General features: G+C 38.1%; 1 protein-coding gene across 1 annotated transcript in view; it reads left to right on the top strand.

The window, feature by feature from the left end:
• Positions 1 to 20,588, top strand: part of RhoGAP93B (MyTH4 and RhoGAP_KIAA1688 domain-containing protein RhoGAP93B) — a 435,660-nt gene that overhangs the window by 280,972 nt on the left and 134,100 nt on the right. The window contains exon 8 of the mRNA XM_067151129.2: positions 6,418 to 6,595. Coding sequence (XP_067007230.2) covers positions 6,418 to 6,595 — 178 coding nt within the window. The remainder of the gene's footprint in view (positions 1 to 6,417; positions 6,596 to 20,588) is intronic.

Genomic DNA, 20,588 nt, shown 5'->3' with positions numbered 1-20,588 from the left:
CCCATGGGAATACTATGGCCAACCTATCAAATAGTCTGGCGCCGTATCATGGAACAACCTGAGTCAAGTTGCCTTAAGGAGGGGGCAGTGTTGTGGGTTCCAAAAGTCTATTATAACTCCTAGGGAGCCTGACGCAGCTGCAGGTGATGTCACTGCTTTGGGGCCTTGCCACTTGTTGCACAGCGAACGAAATGGGAGAGATCCAGGTGTGCATTGGCCAGTGTTTTTGTTAATGCTGTTTCCATCACCCTGTTACCTCACTGGAGACCTCCAGCGTTGTGAGAAGGATCTGGACGGTGCACCCTGAGTATTTGCTTTTGGGAGGACTGCGGAGATGTCTCCTTTCTCAAAGCATCCAGATGGGACCGGCCTGGCTATAAAAGACAGGCCGTACGAGATTGGGTGGGGGGGGGGCAGTTTGAGCTTAGTCGGTGAGTGAGTTCAGTTGGAGTTGAGTGGAGAGTCCAGTGTGAGTGCAGCCAGTCTGAGAGTGACCAGGCTGAGTGGCTCAGATGGTTGAGGCGCTGGCCTTCTGACCCAATTTGGCAGGTTCGGTCCTGGCTCAGTCCGGTGGTATTTGAAGGTACTCAGATATGTCAGCCTCGTGTTGGTAGATTTACTGGCACGTAAAAGAACTCCTGTGGGACAAATCTGGCACCTCCAAAAACCGTAAAAGTAGTTAGTGCGACTTAAAGCAAATAACTTTATAAAGTCTGAGAGTGAGTGCTGCATGGGCAGTGAGCGACAGCTCGAGTTGGGGTTCAGCCTGAGTTGAGGCAGTCTATGTCAGTCTGTATGAGTGTTTTGTCGATGGAGCAAAGTGATCGTTCTGTCTATTTGTCACCGGGTTTGAGTCTTTCTGTCCAGCTGCTGTGAGTTGTGTGAGTTGTGAGTTGTATTCGGTGCAGCATGGGAAAGATCGATGCAAGATCAGAAAAGGACAGTGTACATGGTACTGAATTGTGAGACTGTTGTACGTGAGCTGTAAACTAAGGGCTGTGATAGCGGCAGCGAGAATAATTGTGTGAACTGAGTTAGACTTTATCAGCCGAGGAAGAGTGAGTGTGATTTGTGTTAGTGTATAAGTGATAGTGTGAACAATTCGTGTAACTGTGAGAACAGAGAGAGAGAGTGCAGTGTAATAATCTCTTCTGTGTTAATATTTCCTCCCTCACTCCATGGTCATCAGCCAAACACATTTCACAAACTGACCTGAATGAGATTGCCTCTCATAACCATTCCAAATACTTTGTTCATCTCTGTGACAGTCACGTAGTAATATTTCAACATTTAAAAAAAAAATCTGGCCATCCGAAAAGTACTGTGGTTTCTATTTTCTGAAGTACGGTAAATACCATCCATTTTTTCCCATGCTTTCTTCTCTACAGCATATCCGTAAATAAAGTTGTAAAATAAATGGACGGTGTGATTGAAGAACATAACAGTATATGAACTCATTTATAAATGATTTTGGTTGGAATAATGTTTAAATAGTGTTTTTTTTTTTTTTTGTTATGCTTATAGGCTATACAGTAAGAATACAGTCTTGCATCTGACTAAACTTTCAGAATCTTTTGAAATTAAGAAAATGTCATTCTACAGTACAATTAAAACTTCCTACACAGTACACATAGTACTGTACTCACATTGTTCGGTATGGGCATACTCTGATGTTTTACTGTAATTTACATAAATTAAATAAGATGTTAACCAGTATACGTATATGTGTTACATTTAATATACTGTAGGCCCAAGGTTAGTATATAACAGGTTGTCCAGAATAGGGGTTTCTGTGTTCGGAGGGCTTCGGCCATACTCGGTTATGACGTCAGCCAGTTGCCCACCGCCAAGGTTATTAACCTTGACCAACAGTCTTGCTAAAAGTCTGTGCAGTAATACTGTACGTGAATAGTGTGTGAGTTTCTTTAATATGTGCAAGTGAGTTGCAGTTTTGATTTTATAGTCTCATGGTGTTTTCTATGACTTGTCCTTGTGGTGAATAGCTGCTTTCTTATGCCAGTGTTATTTTGTGTTTGACTTGAATTGATTTGTCTTGGGTTGCGTATAAACATTCCTGGTATGAGGTGTACGGTTGCTGTGTGCAATAACAGTTGGGTGAAAACTAGGAAAGATTCCTCCAAGAGTCATATCAAATACTTCAGTTTCCCAAAAAATGATAAACTAAGGAAGAAGATGTAGGCGTGATGGAAAGTGGAACACAGATTCGTGCCTGGTGTGTTCTGAACATTTTTCTGATAGCGATTTTGAAAGGGATCTAAAGGGCGAATTGTTAGGGCTTCCTCCCAAACGTGTGCTTAAGAAAGACGCTGTTCCCTCTAGAAATTTGAGTGTTTTGCGTAGTATAGAACAAGTGTCACACGATACATTAAGAAGGAAGGAAAGGAGGGGCAATAGGAATATGGCTGACGAATTGTTAAAAGATTCAGGACATAACACGACTATTGCAAGTTCACCACCTCCTCCAGTCACTCCACCTACCCAGGTCTGTGATAACACTATGGTCCTGAATGAAGAAATTAAAAGATTGAAAAACACTTAGATGATGAAAGAAAAACTAAAGATGTCCTTAAACTGAAATTAGAGACAGCAGAAAGCGAATTACATCAAAGCCGCATATCTAAAAGTAATTTGTGTAAGGAGTTAATTAAATGTAGGAGGTTAAAAAATTCTGTTCAGAGAAAATTATGTTCAGAGCATCCATACAAAACTGGTGAATGGTTTGAAAGGAATTTTTACTGAAATTCACATAAAGATACCCACAAACCAGCTAAACTTGTTAATTGGACTGATGAAGACATATCGGCGGCTTTCACGTTAAGGTGTCTAGGGAAGAAAACTTACATTTATATGAGACAAAAACTGCATTACCCTCTGCCTGGACTGTCAACGCTGGGCTTCAAAAATTGACGTGTGAAATGGAAGTGGAATCCTGGAAGATATTATACATATGATGAAGATTGCTGCTGTCTCGTATAAAGACCACAAGAAAATTGCAGTCCTCCATTTTGACGAAATGCGTGTTAAAAGTGCTTTTGAATATGACCCCCTGAAGGATGAAATTAGTCCCCAGTTCACAGTTGCAAGTTGTGATGGTGAGAGGACTGTTCAAGAATTGGAAGCAAGTAATTTATACCGATTTCGATAAAAAGATGGCAAAAGACATGCCAGACAATTTGGTTTCTCGTCTTTCAGAAATAGGGTCCAAAGTAATGGCATGTGTTCGTGACATTGACGCAGCAAATCAAGGCTTGTGAAAAGCATATGGAATCAATGAAACAAAAACATGGTTTTTGAACCCACGGACGTCAGAAAAAGTGTACTTCTTTGCATTTACCCCTCATCTGTTGAAGCTAATTAGGAACTGGTTTCTTGACACCGGCTTCGAATTTTCTGATGGTAAAATTGTCTTGAAGGAACCCGTGAAAGCTCTGGTTAAGAATGACAGCCACAAAATTAAAACATGCCACAAAATCGATGTCAGTCATTTATACTCTAGGGGCATGGAAAGGGTGAACGTAAGAAAAGCTGCAGAATTAATGTCACACAGTGTAGCTACAGCATTACGTCATTTTTCAAATTAGGAGATGATGCAACTGTTGCTGAAAGCACAAGTGAATTTATTGAAACTGTTAATAATTGGTACGAATGAATTCCTACAGTCCAGCAATTTCTAAAGTCCCTAGCAAAAACGCATATGATCTTCAGTTAAAACAAGACAAAATTTTAGATAAAATATATGGCCTTATTAACAGTATGACCTGCAAGAGGAAAAATTTACGCAAGTGTTCCAGAAAGCTATCCTTGTGACTATCTCCTCCTAGAAATACCTGATCTCAGAAGTTGAGAATCTAGGAATGAAGTACATTTTAACCCACCGACTGAACCAAGATTCACTTGAGAATTTGTTTTCCCAGATCCGTTCTCGAGAAGGATTATACGACCTCCCTACACCGCTGAATGCTCTTTATCATCTTTGGATGATTATTCTCAGAAATAATGCCGGTAAAATAGAGAAACACAAGAACCCGCAAACAGAAACCTCCGATGAATATCTCTCATAAGAAATGCTGAGGAAGTGCGGAATAACATGTCGTGAGTTAGAATATTCCTTGCTGAAAGCTGTTTTGAAGAAGGTAAATGTGATACATTTCCGACATTTGCCAGTGAAACTGACACTGAAATGGAGGTTGAAGGTTTGAATTACGTTGCAGGTTGGATGGCTAAAAAACACAAAAGCACTCATACGCACTGAGGTTCCCAAACAGACATAGGAGGAACATATGACAATACGTATTGTTTGGGGTTCTGGGTTCGAAGTCTGTCTTATGGTGGTCTTACAGAGCCGACAGGTGAGTGGTCACAAACTGTATGAGATACGGAGAAACATTTCTGTTCTTATCACGGACTTACAGTCCGAAGAGGGCTGGGAGTAATACAGAACCTAGTTTCTTTAATAGGTGCAAGTGATCCTAATTTATGTAGTGATCTGGTAGCCACATTTGTGAAAATGAGGACATATATGCTCGTCTACCTTTTTTTTAAACAAATGTGAGGAAAAAGGAAAACATGGAAGCAAACATGTCAACATTTTGGAGGTGAAAGTCAAGAATATAAAGAAAATGAAGAAACTTACCAGTTAAGGAAAGATTCACTTTATCATAATAGAACTGTTTGTTCATTCTTTTGTTCACTTGCTTGTTTATTGGTCATATTTAATGCTCAGTTTTTTTAAACTCAGGATACTTTATTGGATTTCCGTATCATAGTGTGGCCACTAAAATCCTATTAACAGTAACCACAGTCTTGTGACACGATTAGCTCCTGTATTGTACATTATTGTGTTCGTTATATACTATTTGCAAAGTCAGTTTGGGCAGGTATAGGGGGCACACGAGCTAATCATTGTTTGGTTAAAACATATCACAATCACTAAATTCCTTTGGAAAGCACTCCCGCAATCAGAGAGCAGGTATCTGTGTGACATCACGCTCAAATAGCCAATGACCACAAGCCAGCCGTTGTGGGTAACTTGCTATATACTTACCTTGCTGTAGGCCGTACCCTAGCTAATCGTGTATCTAGCAATGGCTACGGAGTTTGGGTCACGTAGCTATCAGCTTGCATTCAGAAGATAGTGGGTTCGAACCCCACTGTTAGCAGCCCTGAAGATGGTTTTCTATGGTTTCCCATTTTCACACCAGACAACTGTTGGAACTGTACCTTAATTAAGGCCACAGTCATGTCCTTTCTACTCCTAGCCCTTTCCTATCCCATCGTCGCTATAAGATCTATGTGTGTTGATGCTACGTAAAGCGAATTGTGTTTAGTAAAAGAATCATGTGTGAAATTGACCTCTTCCCCAATTCCAAAATTCATAACTTAATTTAGTGGTCACTTATACTAGTGGCCATTATTTCCGAAGAGTGACTGTTGGTCACTTCAGACAGATTTTACTGTACATTATACAGATTAACACATCACTTCCTGTACACTGAAATTGTAGCTCATTTCTTGAGATACAGCTCAGGGCTCTTCTTCCTCTCTGACTGATGAAAAGAATAATGCTGAAGTGTTCCTTCTTTAGAAATATTTTCCCTTCTGTGTTTAATGACTTTGCCTAGGTAAGTGACCTCTTCCACTGTATGGACCTTATGTAGCTTTGAAGAGGTGTAGCTCTTTAATTGTTTGTTCAAACTCTATAATTGTACTTCAGTATACACATAAAAATTACATTCATATGATAAAGCTCCCAACACTCTGATGTCAATTTCACTTGAGATGATAGTTACGTTGATGGTAATAAACTATTGTTACTGTTATTTTTGTTATTAATGTTTTTATCAATGCCTTCAATTCTCTACATATTTCTAAGATATTTTTCTGTGTTAAATACCTGATGATACAATAAAACTCCAGCAATCCAAAGTAATTGGGACTTAGGTCTGTTTGGATGATTAATAATAATAATAATAATAATAATAATAATAATAATAATAATAATAATAATAATAATAATAATAATAATAATAATAATACAGTATACAATTTTGGCTACTGTGTTAGCAGCCACAAAGAAATGTAGCTCATCGAATACAGTACAAAATTGCTTACAGTATTGTGCCATTTATATTTTATGGCCTGAATTATATTAGATCTGCAGTATACTAGAATTTAATTTATAATGTACTGTATTTGGATTCTATTACACTGAATGATAGCTTGAATAATCCTTTTGAAATAAAGTACTCTTATTAAGTCAGTTCTTTACATTGCAAGTGAGATTTTAATTTTTGCCTCTATTATGCTGATTTATCTGAAATGTCAGATTTACAGGGTTTGGATCACCAGGGTTGTACTGTAGTTGCTAGAAATAATAATATGTTTTGTGTTATGCAGCAAAACTTGGGCTACAACAACGGCAACACTGCAACCAGCAAGTACCATAGCCTAACAGACAACAAATGCGGGGGTCCACTATATAGCAACCTTGACTATCCATACATCTTAGATCTTGAGATGCAGGCGCATCTCCTGCCCCTGCAGCACTACATCCTGGAGCAAGCTAAGCTGTCTGGTTAGTGGAGAAATAATGATGAGTTCTACCATATGCTTGAAGTCTGTTCCTGGTAAAATATGCTGTATTTTTGATAATGTGTATACGTTGGTACATCATCATTTCATCCTGAATATGTGACTATCACAATAGAATGTCAGCAGTATGAAACTTCTTTTGTGAGACATCCAGAGAAACCTGTGGTTCTTCTGTTTAAAAAATAATGTTTGATATTTTGTTTGGATAAAAACATTGTAAAATTATAATTTCAAAATGTATTTCCACAGGCAGTTTTCTGGTAAAAAAAAGAAATCTTCATTAAGATGTAAATTTTATTAGGAATGAACTGTTTCAACCCTTATATGAACTTTTATCTTAAGAGATATTATGCACATATTGCTGAAAGTTCAAATATTCATACAAAGATTATCTTCCAAACATTTTCATGACTTAAAATGTATGAACCATCTTGAAGGGATTGCCAAAGAGAATGTATAAATACAATAATTTAATCTTACTCTGCAGTATACTAATTTCATTTTAAACCAACACAGACACTTTTGCTGGTTCTACATCTAATCCATGAGTCCACTCCACAAACCTGTTTAAATTAACATTAATACCACTTTATATTAAAGTATATCACATACTGTACTCTGGGATGATGGTCTACCCACCTCTTTCCTGTTTCCGTGCAAGTTCATTTTGTTCAGTAACTGAATCACTCCTTTATTTTGAAAGAACATGGGTTTACCGGTACTGTTTGATAAGAAATGGTCTGTTAATTTAATTAATGGAATGTATGATTTACACTATTATTCCATAACAGATACACATGAAAATTCCATTAAAATGCCCAAGATTTGCTGGAGTGCTTAACTTACACTTTTCTTACTCAGCAGAAAAGGTTTAAAATAATCTTCATTGAAAATGCATCATGGTTCGTGGTATGGGTTACTGTAGTCACGTCCTAGTTTGTAAATCATGAGCAATGCCTGATTGGCCTAGTAAGTGCTCCCAAGAGTTTGGATACCAGTTGCCATGGAATAGGAGTGGGCATCACACACATATTCTGAGTCATGGCCCTCCTTGTATTCAGGTGGTTTGGACTATACTATCCACTGTGGTTCCTAACCCATTAGAGGAGAGATTCTCACTGGGACTATGTGTAAGTAGGGTAGCATCCTGCTTTGCATCATTTTTACCAAGCAGGCTCAGAACGTTTTAAACAAGCCTAAGACCTGTGAAAGTAACAGCATCCCACTTCCATTTGACAGGTGAGGAACTCCTGAAACTGTCCAAAAATGAGCAAGATTATGGATGTATGTGTATATGCTCCAGCACAGCTCTAAACCAAAGTTGGTAAAAATAATTTAAAATGACCCATATTAGTGTCGAATTGGTAGTTTTCGGGGTCTCTGAGATGAACTGTCAAAAGTTCAGCCAGAGTCGGAATGGAGGTTGAGAAGGGATCAAAAAGAATGTTTAAATGACCAAGATGCATGTATATTCTAGTACAGCTCTCAACCAAACTTGGTACATGTATGATTTATTATCTGGATAAATATAGTACATTCTGGCGGGTAGGACAACCCTAGCATCCCTGGGGAGCGGTGACGTAAAAATAATTAAAAATAGTGTTGAATCCATAGTTTTCGGGGTCGCTGAGAAGAATAGTGACACCTCGGAGATCATTTAAGTCCAAGATCATCCCCCAACGGCATTGGGAGGTGGAGGGGGGGTGGGGGGCGGTGGTTGTGGGAAGGGGTGAAAAAGAAAATCTTTCAAATTTGCTGAGATTATAGACGTATCTGTGTATGTTCCAGCATAGCTCTCAACCAAACTTGGTACACATATGACTTGCTATGTGGAAAAACTACTGTGAGGGTAAGACAGCCCTAGAACCCCTAGGGTAGAGGGTGAAGTATTAAAAAAAAAAAAAAAAAAAAAATCGAAAACGACTAATATTTTGGTTGAATCAAAGTTTTTAGGGTCGCTGAGATGAACTGAGATGAAATGTCCAAACTGACTGGGATTAGTGTGGAACCCACAGTTTTCTGTGCCCTAGGCTGATCGGTGACAGTCCCAGTGACAGTTGGAATAGTGTACTGAACCCTTTAACTTACCATTCCATCGTTGGTCGGCCACAGCTGCTGCAGTAGAGCAATATCAAAGTCTTAAATCTTGGGGTCGTAGCAGGAATATTTCGGTCACGATCTTAACCAAACGATGGGGTTCAGAAGAGAGCCTAAACTACTTGAAATGAGGAGCAAATATGTGCTTACTAACTTTTATTGAATTAATTAAATGCAAAAAATTTATTTTTTATAAAATCATTCATAAAAAAAAAATTAATTATTTAATGTTTCATACGGTCACATTGCATTGCGTGAGTTTTTTGTTACATTTATCGAAGAACTTTCTTCGGAGAAAAGTAGAAATATCACAGATTAGTGGACAGCAAAAACTAGAAAAATGAAAAACCTGAAAAATCAGGCACCTATTGATCCAAACGATAACTGAGAATTAATCCACACGATCTGTGGAAAATCTGACCTTCAACAAGTAGAATTCCAGATTTACTTTTAATTAAGCTTATCCACCAGTCAAATACCCTGTCGGATATGGGAACACCCGCCGAATGGACCCTTAATCGAACCAAATTGACTGTCAGTTGCTTTGGATAGGTTGCGAGATACTACTGTAAAGCATGGTGTTCACTACAAGTTAACAGCAGCAGTCATAATTAAAAATAAAATTCCACCAAGTATTGCCATCTCGTGACACCCTTGAGTTATAGAATAATCCCGATGCTGAAATGTGCATCACCCAAACAGCTGTTCAGAAAGAACCAACAACAATTCGATCCAAGGGGATCTTTCGTTACGTCGTTCTGAAGGAACAAAACTGCGAAATGCAGGAAACACTTATTCATCATGCATTTAGAAGAAATGCTAAAACACTGAAGTTAAAGAAAAAGTGGTAAATCACTTGAAAAATATTCTTATAAAACGAACTTTCTGGTTATAAATGGTTACGTTAAGTTTAATAAAATTACAAGTCCACATGGTAAAATAAAATAAAAAAATTAGGGAATTCTTTCCTTTACAACTCCGACTGCCATTACAGATCCATCTACTTATTGTTTGTCCCAATAAACTAACTACAAAGTTATTGATCGACCACAATCAACTATTATAAAAATGAAAGAACAGAAAATTGAAACTAAAATATATTCCCAGCTGACGAATCGAACCCACATTCGTAACTCAAGTCTCACATAAAGAAGCTAAGTGTCAACACGCACACTAACAAAGCAGTCGGACGTCTGAACGACAAAACAATTAAGTCCATAACTAAAATACAATACTGAAGTTAAAGAACTCAAACACGCATGGCAAACAGCAGTAAATACTCAATCACCATTAGCTCAGTATCCAATCTTGCACAACCCTCACGTTTATGCCATTAGTGGTTTCATAATCTTATGTAAACATGTTCCAGCTGGTAAGGCCTGTGTCCAAACATGGCCTCAATATTACTTCTCTAACACTCTTCGCATTGCATACCCTACTGCAGACACTACCATCGTTCAAGTCACTTTGCAAAAACACCTAATCTAAGACTTGAATATATATAGACGCCACCCTAAACCTATCGTCGAGCCTACATAATGTCTACACACCCTAACACTAACATCTATGTACACACACACCTTCCTAAATCTATCATCGAGCGTAAACTAGGAGGTTTCATCATCAGTGTACTCCTATGATAATGTGTGACGTCCTAAATCTATCGTCACCTTTCTAACTTTACTCAGTTTGAACACTATCTCAAATAATATTAACACATTATTTAAACTTTGCAATTTTACAGTTTCTCGACGTAAATTTTATTGCCCTGAAGAGTTTCACACGACTACCAGAAATATAACACATTCGCCTGATCATTATTAACACGTTGACAACGGCGTATTGTTTTCCGAGTTTATTCATTAGGAACGAAGTGAAAAATCAGAGATACTTGAACTCTAATGGATATATTACATACTATTACACATATTAAGTGCAGCATGTTGGCGTTAGGGTGTACTGTGTGCACTGTGTGCTGAGACCGCCCGGCAGGTCTCATCGTCCACAAGTAACGCACGGGGTTCGCGCGTACTCTGTGACCCGCCGGCGACCTCACTGAAATTGGCGGTCTTTACTTGAACTCTAATAGATATTACATACTGTTACACATCTTAATTACAGCCTATAGGCGTTGGGGTGCACTGTGTGCACTGTGTGCTGAGACCGCCCGGCGGGTCTTATCGTCCACAAGTAATGCACGGGGTTCGCGCGCACTCTGTGACCCGCCGGCGACCTCACTTAAATTGGTGTTTTTTATGCAGCATTGTTTGTTTTGATCGAACGTAGTGTTGTGAAGCAACATGTTAAATGTGTGTCTATTCTTATATTTGTACATATTTTTTCTTCATATAAAATGATTTGAGTAATGGAACAAGCATATTGAATAATTTCTTAATTATCCTAGCTCCTATGTACTCCCTGCATGTCCCACTGTATACGAAGTTAGTATGCCTTATGTAGAGATGAACCAGAAAGGACGAAAGCATAATCTGTGAACGGCGCGCGATACGGCTCCAGATATATAATGTGTCGTGAGACCGCCGGCGAGTCTCGCCGTCCAGAAGTAAAGAGTTGGTGTGACCCGCCGGCGGGTCTCATTGTTGCCAAAGTGTTAAATATTAATTTGACACACTGAAAATTTTATTGGGACAAACAAATTCTATACTACAACATTAATGCAAAATATATACACAGACCTGTAATCATAGTCATCCTGGAGATTCCGGCCACATATAGCCAGCTGCCTTCTTATTTAGCCGATCATGGCTACAACGGACATCATCTTTTTATATATATAACTTAAACTACACAGATTTTACACTTGGTATCGATTAACACCGCAAATAACGCACTTTCTTCGCGTTTAACACGCGATGAGCATCCTTTTCAACTGGCGACTGCCACTGTTTTCCCAGAACTCTGCTTTTGTCCACCCTAATGCTGTCCAGGTGTTTCAAATAGATAACAAAAATCAGACCTCACTGGCTAGCCTCCAGACTCCCTTTGACAATATCAAACACACACAGTTGTAATACAGAGAGAAACTCAGCTACGCATTTTAAACAGATATCTAAGCCTTCACAGTTTTCATCAGCGGAAGCTCAGGAAAATTTCTATCACCTTCCATTTAATATTCTACTTGAACCATCGACCCGAATATATAACAAATGATTTTGAGAACAAAACCCCGCACTTTCTTGCAGACGAGCGACGTGGGTTTCACCATCCAGACCATCAGGTGGAATGAATAAAAGTAGGTGGAGGGGATTTCTTATATACCCTCTGAGATGATGCCATCCTCGCCATGAAGCTTGATGGTGCAGTCTGCTAATTCCACATCCACTGGACCGATTTTCTTGAAATTTATTCCATAAATTCGGACAGACTTATAATTCATCATGGTGTTAATTTCATATTTTTCCTATACTTGCAACGGGCGTAATGAATTTATTTTTGACATGTCGTTTCGTGGTCTTTCTTCGGCCATTGGCCTCGACACGTGTCGCAAATCCGCGAGTAGGACGCCAACTTTCCTCCAGGCTTAACTGCATTTATATTTACCCTGGGGATTCTATCTTCACGTAAGGTTTATTAATAATTTAGATTCTTTATTCCTGGATTTACCATGTCGTCAAAGTCTCTCGTTATGAAGGCTTTTCCAAAATTGATAAATTATTCGGTACTCGAGGTCAACCGAAGTATCCCGGCATTTCACGAGAGGGCGACTCGCTTGGCACGGTGAGTGCATTCCCACGAGAGAGCGAGGCTCTTGAAATAAAAACATGGCTACTCTCAAAAAAGTTGTTTGTAGCTGAAATAAATATTTGGAATTATTTTTCATCGTAGAATTGTGAGTTCAGTACATCATATGTATGACAGGACGCTTAAATACATACCATTGGGCCTATTGTTTCTTTCGTTCAGTATTTAATTTCTTTTGCAGTGTTATGAGTGATCGAATGCATGATCATGTGGTGGCACCATTGCATCTTCACGCATGTTTAAAGAAATTCAGACCAACAGAAGACAGGAGAAAATTACGTGCATTCCTTGACTGACAAGTGTGTCTTAATTAGTGCATGTTCTTTTACTGTGTGTGCAATTAAGGTTTCTTAATAAACAAGCTGTGGATATTGCCTGTAAGAGACTAGGACGATATTTTGTGTGAAGAAACTTGTGTATTTGCACTGAGCATTATCTCTGTCTCCATCTTTTATACACCCCACTTTTTCTCCTTTTGCTGAAGAACAGCAGCAGGCAGAAATTTGTACTCTGGCCAGCAAATATGGTGAGTTCATCAATTTGAATCACATGCCCGGAAGTAACAAAGTAACCTCATTTTCTCGAGAAGAAAAATTTTCTCTGCTAATCCGATTGTGCCATCATTCTTTATATAACATGAAGAGCATCCTTGATTTTGTTTTGTTGGTATAATTTAGATACACCCTATATTAAACTGAACTTGATATTGGTCATTACAATGACATCAGTATTCTTGTCAGAATACAATATTAACCAACTGAAATGTCGCGTTTCAAAGCAATTCTATCATACAAAATGCTTGATCAAATGAGAAACAGCAGAGTTTCTCACTTTTCACAAACAGTACTACACTGATGTTCCAACAATACCAAGTTCCTGACCTGGAATGACGCGGGCACAGACAGCGATGAACATTCCCATTCATATCAGCGCCTGGTAGTAGGGATTGAATAGTTGGAATACTATGATGAACCAATGTCATGTATCACTAATTATCAGAGCATGTATGAACCAGAGGAATGCCATGCTAAAAAAATAAAATAAAAAGATGATTACCTAACTCCCAGCTACATCTTGCCAATATTCAGGCAGGCTGTTCTACCGGGCACACAGCAGTATTGCCATCTATTGGAGATGGGTAGCAGTGGAAGAGACAAAGCAGATCACAACAAATAATAGTCAGTGTAATGTTATTGTTGATCAGTTTGATGGGCTTTTTATATTGTAGGCCTTCGTAACTAATTTTCTTCCAAATCTGCGTTATTAGGGTATCCAATGTAAAGGGAGTCCTCCTTCCTCCTTTTAGGATGTTCCTTCACAACATTTTTCTCATTTTGATAGGCATATTTACTATTTCCCTTGCCGATATGGGAATGACCATGTGGTTTTCCACCTTATGACAATCACAGTGAAATTCACCGCCACCACCATTGAACAATATACCCATGTTAGTGATACTCAGTGTTGACATGGACTAAGCAACAAAAGTCTCATTAATATCTCTGTTATCACAGCGAGTACGTTAAAACTGTATGAGACATAAATGATTGTAAACTGTATTCTCTGTAACTTTTGTTATATATTGTTCATTGATAGGATGACTAATAGCATAGATATATGACAATTAAATTTAGACCTTCCCGTAAACTACCATTTCATCCATTGTGAATAAAATTATTTATATCCTAGATTGTAGTGCTTTAATCCTCGGCTTTATATACCAAACTTAATTAAAGTCTGTTCAGCCATTTTCTAATGATGCGCATATGTACGTACATACATACATGCATGCATACATACATACGTACATACATACATACATGCATGCATACATACACACACACATACATACATACATACATACATACATACATACATACATACATACATACATACATACGCATTTCCTTCTCAGTGTGGACATGACCGATACAGAAATGCCATTCCTCCTTTATCTCCCTATCCTATCCTTTCCTATCTTCTTTTAACTTCCAGTCCTATTAATCTTTTCATCTTTCCTCTCAAAAAGAATCCAAATTGAACTGTATACTATAATACCACCTACAGTTCAGATCATTACAACATTCAAATTTAAATTCATACCTTAAGCTACCTCAAATATGACCCAAACTCTTATTTTCAAGAAATAACATGCTATGCATATGCGTTTTTCATTTGTTTCAAATATTGCGCTTTTTAACATGTTTCTCCTCACAATTTTTTTTTATGGCAACTGTTCTGCATCTCTATTAAGAATCTATCATACAAGATCCTATAAACATTAATATATACTTCAATTATATTAAATTGTATTATATATTTTCATGCCTAGAAGCATTTGCAGGCTTGATCGTTGAACTATTCACCAAGTTTCAATAGCATTTAGAAGCACAGTGCCGGACATTACGTATGTTGTGCTGCTCTTCAAGAATTTGCATCTTACTTCATTTAAGTGACTTATCTTTGAGTTCTGTATAATTTTAGAACTTCAAATTTATTAAATTGTATTATAACTTCACGCTTAGCAGTATTTGCAGGCTTGTTCACTGAACTATTAACCAATTTTCATAAACATTTTGAAGCACAGTGCCGGACATTACGTATATTATGCTGCTTTTCAAGAACTTGCACCTTGCTTCATTTAAATGACTGATCTTCGACTTCTTCTGGATTTTAGGATCTTACATCACTCAGTGTTAATCCCTATGGTATTATAGCGCTTCTTGAACTGCTTTTAGTGAAAGACTTATCGTTTACTCATTGTTTTCCTATGCATTGTTTTATATTTTTATTTAATCGGCTGATGATGACCCAGAATAGTGGTCAAAACCGGTTCCGCTTTTAATCAAATAAGGATGTAAAATTTACATTTCTTATTTTCCTTGTATTGAATAGGTTGAACCACTTTATTTCTTGTTTCAATTTAAGTCCTAAAGGAGTCGCTACCATTCACTATCGAGCTCTGGACTGCTCTGTTCAATGCATGCATCAAACAAGGAAATATCCCTGAAAAGTGGAGAAAATCAACTGTCCAGATTCTGTACAAGAGAAAAGGACAAAAAGATATTTCAGATTTGTACTGAGGAATTGCGCTTGAAAGTACTCATACATTCCAGGCCATTGAGAAAATACTTGCAAACATTTGGGACGCCACCAATAAAATAGGAGAACATTTATACTTTTTTGTAGACTTCACCAAAGCCTTTGATAGTGTGAATTGGAACATCCTGATAAGGAAACTCTCTGCCATTCTAGGACAACGAAACCTGCTCCTGCAACTAATCAAGAGTATATTAGCGTTCAATCTGCTATCAGTCACCGATAGAGTAAGTCAGTCTAAGCCCATACTCCAAACAAACGGGGTTCTCCAAAGAGACCCTCTTAGCCCAATGTTATTTAACATGCTAACTCATGACGTAGTCAGAGAAGTTGCATCAGTTGAAGTATCAATGATCTTTTATGCAGATAATATGGTTCTTCTTTCGAAAAGCAGATCTGCCCTGCACGTAAGATTGACTAAGCTCTGGAAGTAGTCGCAGGAAAATGAATTAGTTATAAACACCAACAAAACAAAAATCATGAAATTCAGGAGAGGAGGCAGTATCTCCAAACTAGACAACTTCCACTGCAGAAATGACAAGATAGAGTTGGTAAACTCCTATAAATATCTAGGACTAACCCTTCAAGTCACAGGGAAAGCAATCATGAAACATAGAGGAGAAAGATTGCACTGCAGCAATTGGAGCCATCTTTGACATAAAGAACATTGAAAAGCTATCACTTGACACAGCTCTAAAACTTTTCCACATTAAGGTTGCCCCTATAGTCTGTTAAGCAATCACCAACATTTGGATCCACCTTACTCCCGCTAATCTAAGAAGGCTGGAGGCCGTGAAATCAACCTATCTACGGAGAGCCCTTTGGTTATCCCAAACAACAAGGACCAGACTCGTTTATCTACTAGCAGACGCAGACTTCTTCATCAGGGAGGTAGCAGTAAAGAACAATCTGCTGCAAACCTCAGCATACAAAACCCATATAAGGGAAAGGGAAGAAAAAACTAATACAATATACAAAGGCTTCTATCACATGCCGGCCATGAGTACAGATGAATGGAGGACCCCTAACTTCCCACTTCAACACATATATACAAGAATGGCAGCACACAGATTTCATTTCAGAATCTGCATCTAACGGAGATTTCACCAGGCATCATCCCAATGTTCCTGCGCTCTATGTGGACAACGTTATGAACAGTATCATCTACTTGATTGCATAGCAAGGACAAACTCGCAGTCATTTTACGCAGTTAATAAATTTTTTGTGTAATATACAACTCTCATGTACACATTGTTTAATACATGTTATTAATTATTACAATTTAAGAACTTCATCATATAGATCTGTATTGATACAGTTTAAATTGAGAACTAGTGTTAGGTTTAATGGTCCACCAATCAATACACTTTGCTTTACTAGTGAAAACTATTTAATATAAAAATATATTAAACATACTTGTTTAATATACAGTATTTTTATCTTAAATATTTTTCACTTGTTAGGTGAAGTGTCTTGATTGGTGGACCATTAAACCTAACACTAGTTCTCAACATGCCACTTAGTCGAACAGCTCATCTTCTTTCTCCCAAGTCTTCCCATCTACTTCTCATCATCTACTTCCCAGACAATCCGGGTTGCCACAGCACCAAAGTTTAATTAATGTGAATAATTTAAAACTTAAAATTAAACACATAACAATAACTCTTAATCTACAAAATAGTTTGTAAAAGATTAATCAATGTCACAGTAAAGAAATCTACAATAATTTGCTTCGTGCATAATTAACAGGTAATAAAAATCCTAAAATTAAACACTGAGTAAAGTACCTGGGCAGTGTTGGGTAGTACAGCTAGTAAGACTGTACTGTAATCGACTTTGAATTCAAGAAATCTCATGCGGGTATTCCGGGGATTTTTTGATGATACAGACCACTACCTGATCTGTACTAAACTAGGCATCTCTAAGCCTAGGATAGAAAAAGTGAAATCTGTATGGAGACAAAGAAGGGTGGAAAATCTCCATATGAGAAAATTAGACATAAATACATGGATACGATTAGTGAAAAGTTCCAAACAATAGACAGTAAGCAGGTTCAGTATATTCTGTAGTAGAAACAGGAAGGGAAATGCGTAGGAAAAACTGCTGTAAAGATGGAAAAAAGGAAATATCTTGGTGGAATGAAGAAGTAATGTAATGTAAGCACATCAAAAGTGGCTCGAAACAAGGACTGATGCAGGCAAAGAGTTGTACATAGATTAAAGAAATAGAGTGAAACAAATAATTGTTGAATCCAAGAAGAAATCAGGGGAAGATTTCAGTAATAAACTGGGAAGACTTGGTCAAATGGCAGGGAAACCTTTCATGTGATGGTAAAATATAATTTTGAAAAGGGAGGGAAAGAAGGAAATTAATAGTGTTTTGGGTAAATCAGGTGAACTCGTATTAGATACCAGGGAATCACTGGATGGGTGGAAGGAATATTTTGAAAACGTTCTCAACATAGGAGGAGATATTTCTGTTGACATTGTGAACAACTGAACTCACGGGCAGGAAGACAATGATGTCATGAAATTACGCTTGAAGAAGTGAAAAGCATGGTAAATAAACTCCATTGTCTTAAAACAGATGAAATTAGGCCTGAAATGGGGACATATAGTGGGAAGGCAGGAATGAAATGGCTTCACACAGTAATAAAATTAGCATTATTATTTTTGATTGGACGAAAGCAGTAATTGCACCTATCTATACGCAAGGGAACAGGAAGGACTGCAACAACTATTGAGTATTTCATTGATCAGAATACCAGGCAAGGTGTTCACTGTCAATTTAGAAGGGAGGGTGCTATCGGTGGTTGAGAGTAAGTTCTATGAAAACTAGGGTGGGTTCAGACCAGACAGGGGCTGTCAGGATCAGATTTTCAGTATGCACCAGGTAAGTAAAAGATGCTAAGGGAGGAATAGAGCGTTATGTTTCATAGATCTAGAGAAGGCATGTGACAGAGTACCGCGGGAAAAGATGTTACCCATACTGGGGGGGTTATGGAATTAAGGGTAGATCATTAAAAGCAATCAACGCCATTATTGTTGACAGGTTGGCTGCAGTGACAACCGAGTTCTTGGTTCAAGGTACTTACAGAGGTTGTAATCTTTCACCTTCGTTGTTCATAGCTTACATGGTCATTTTACTGAAAGATATAAAGTGGCAGGGAGGGACTCGGTTAGTTGGAAATGCCAACAACTAGGTCTTAATGGCAGACTGTGCTGAACACCTGCATTCTAATATCCTGCTGGGATGAGTAGCTCAGACGGTAGAGTGCTAGCCTTCTGACTCCAACTTGGGTGGTCTGATCATGGCTCAATCCGGTGGTTTTTGAAGGTGCTTAATTACACTAGCCTCATGTCGCCAGTTTTATCAGCATGTAAAAGAACTCCCATGGGATACAATTCCAGCTCCTCAGCCTCTCCAAACACCCTAGAAGTAGTTAGTGGGATGTAAAACCACCAACATTCTTATTATTTAATATCTTGGAAGTTGAAAATACAGTAGCTTCAATGAGTATGGTATGAAAATTGGCCTTACCCGAATGAGTTGGCCGTGTGGTTAGGGGTGTGCAGCTGTGGGCGTGCATTCAGCAGAAAGTGGGTTGGAGCCCCACATTCGGCAGCCCTGAAGGTGGTTCTCCATAGTTTCCCATTTTCACACCAAGTAAATGCTAGGGCTGTATCATCATTAAGGCCACACCCGCTTCCTTCCCACTCCTAGTCCATTCCTATCCCATCGTCACCATAAGACCTATCTGTGTCAGTTCGAGTTAAGCAACTTATAAGAAATAAAAGTCCTTTCCAAGACTAGGTGATATAAGGAAGGAAGAAACCTAAGAGAATTGAATGTCAGGTTGGGAATACAAAACTGGAACAGATACATCATTTCAATTATTTGGTATGTGTGTTTTTCCAGGGTGGTTGTATAGCAAGTGAAACTGAATCAAGGTGCAGTAAAGCTAATGTAGTGACTGGTCTGTTTTCAAACCAGCTTTGCTTTATCAGAGTGAAAGCTGGGTTGACTCAGGATATCTTATTCATAAGTTGGAAGTAACAGACATGAAGGTAGCTAAATGATTACTGGTACAAACAGGTGGGAACAATGGCAGAAGGGTACTTGGAATGTTGAAATTAAAGCTAAGTTACAAATACTTATGTTAAAAGTTAAGTTAGGAATGAACTCATTTGATGAAGCTGTACATATTAACCGGTTTTGGTGATGGGGTCATGTGAGATGAATGTAGGAAGATAGGTTACCTAGAAGAGGTCATGGAGGGTAAGAGAAGTAGAGGGAGCCCAAGAGGATGATTGTTAGACTCAGCTTCTAATGATTTAAAGATAAGAGGTGTGGAACTAAATGAGTTCACAGAGCTAGTTACAAATAGAGGATTTTTGAGGCATCTAGTAAATTCACAGAGGCTTGTAGACTGAATGCTGGAAGGCATAATTGTGTGTGATGATGTATGTATGGCAGTGCATCTATAAAAATATTTATTTAAGAAAGAAATTGTGTTTGGCTACAAATTGCTCTGCGAAATGAGTTACTAGGAATAATAAAATGTTTTGTCTTGTGCAGTAAAACTTGGGAGAATTTATAAACCCATTGAAAAGATGATTGTAGCAAATTTGTACAGTATAAGAAATTCATGTGTTGGTTTGTGTTTGGGAGATGGTGGGCTCTAAACCCAGTGGTGGCTGCCATGAAAATGATTTTCCATGTTTTACTATTTTCACATGAGTCAAATGCTGGGGCTTTACTATAATTATGACCATTGTTGCTTCCATCCCAGTCCTATCCTTTTCCTATCCCATCATCACCAAAAAACTCGTCTTGAGCTGATGAGACATTTAGTCATAGGATATTCGATTCATTGTACTGATAATAAATGTAAGAAATTGATTTCATTTCCAGCTATTCAAGACAATTAAAAATGTTGATGTTTGAGTTAAAATATTATTAAAATGAGAGTTGGGACATGTTTTGCCCTTTCCTATGGGGCATCATCAGCCATATCA

This window comes from Anabrus simplex, chromosome 1 (genome assembly GCF_040414725.1).
Source record: "Anabrus simplex isolate iqAnaSimp1 chromosome 1, ASM4041472v1, whole genome shotgun sequence".
NCBI classification, from domain to species: Eukaryota; Metazoa; Arthropoda; class Insecta; order Orthoptera; family Tettigoniidae; genus Anabrus; species Anabrus simplex.
Note: the sequence above shows the minus strand (reverse complement) of the source record. Positions and strands in the feature narration are given on the sequence as shown.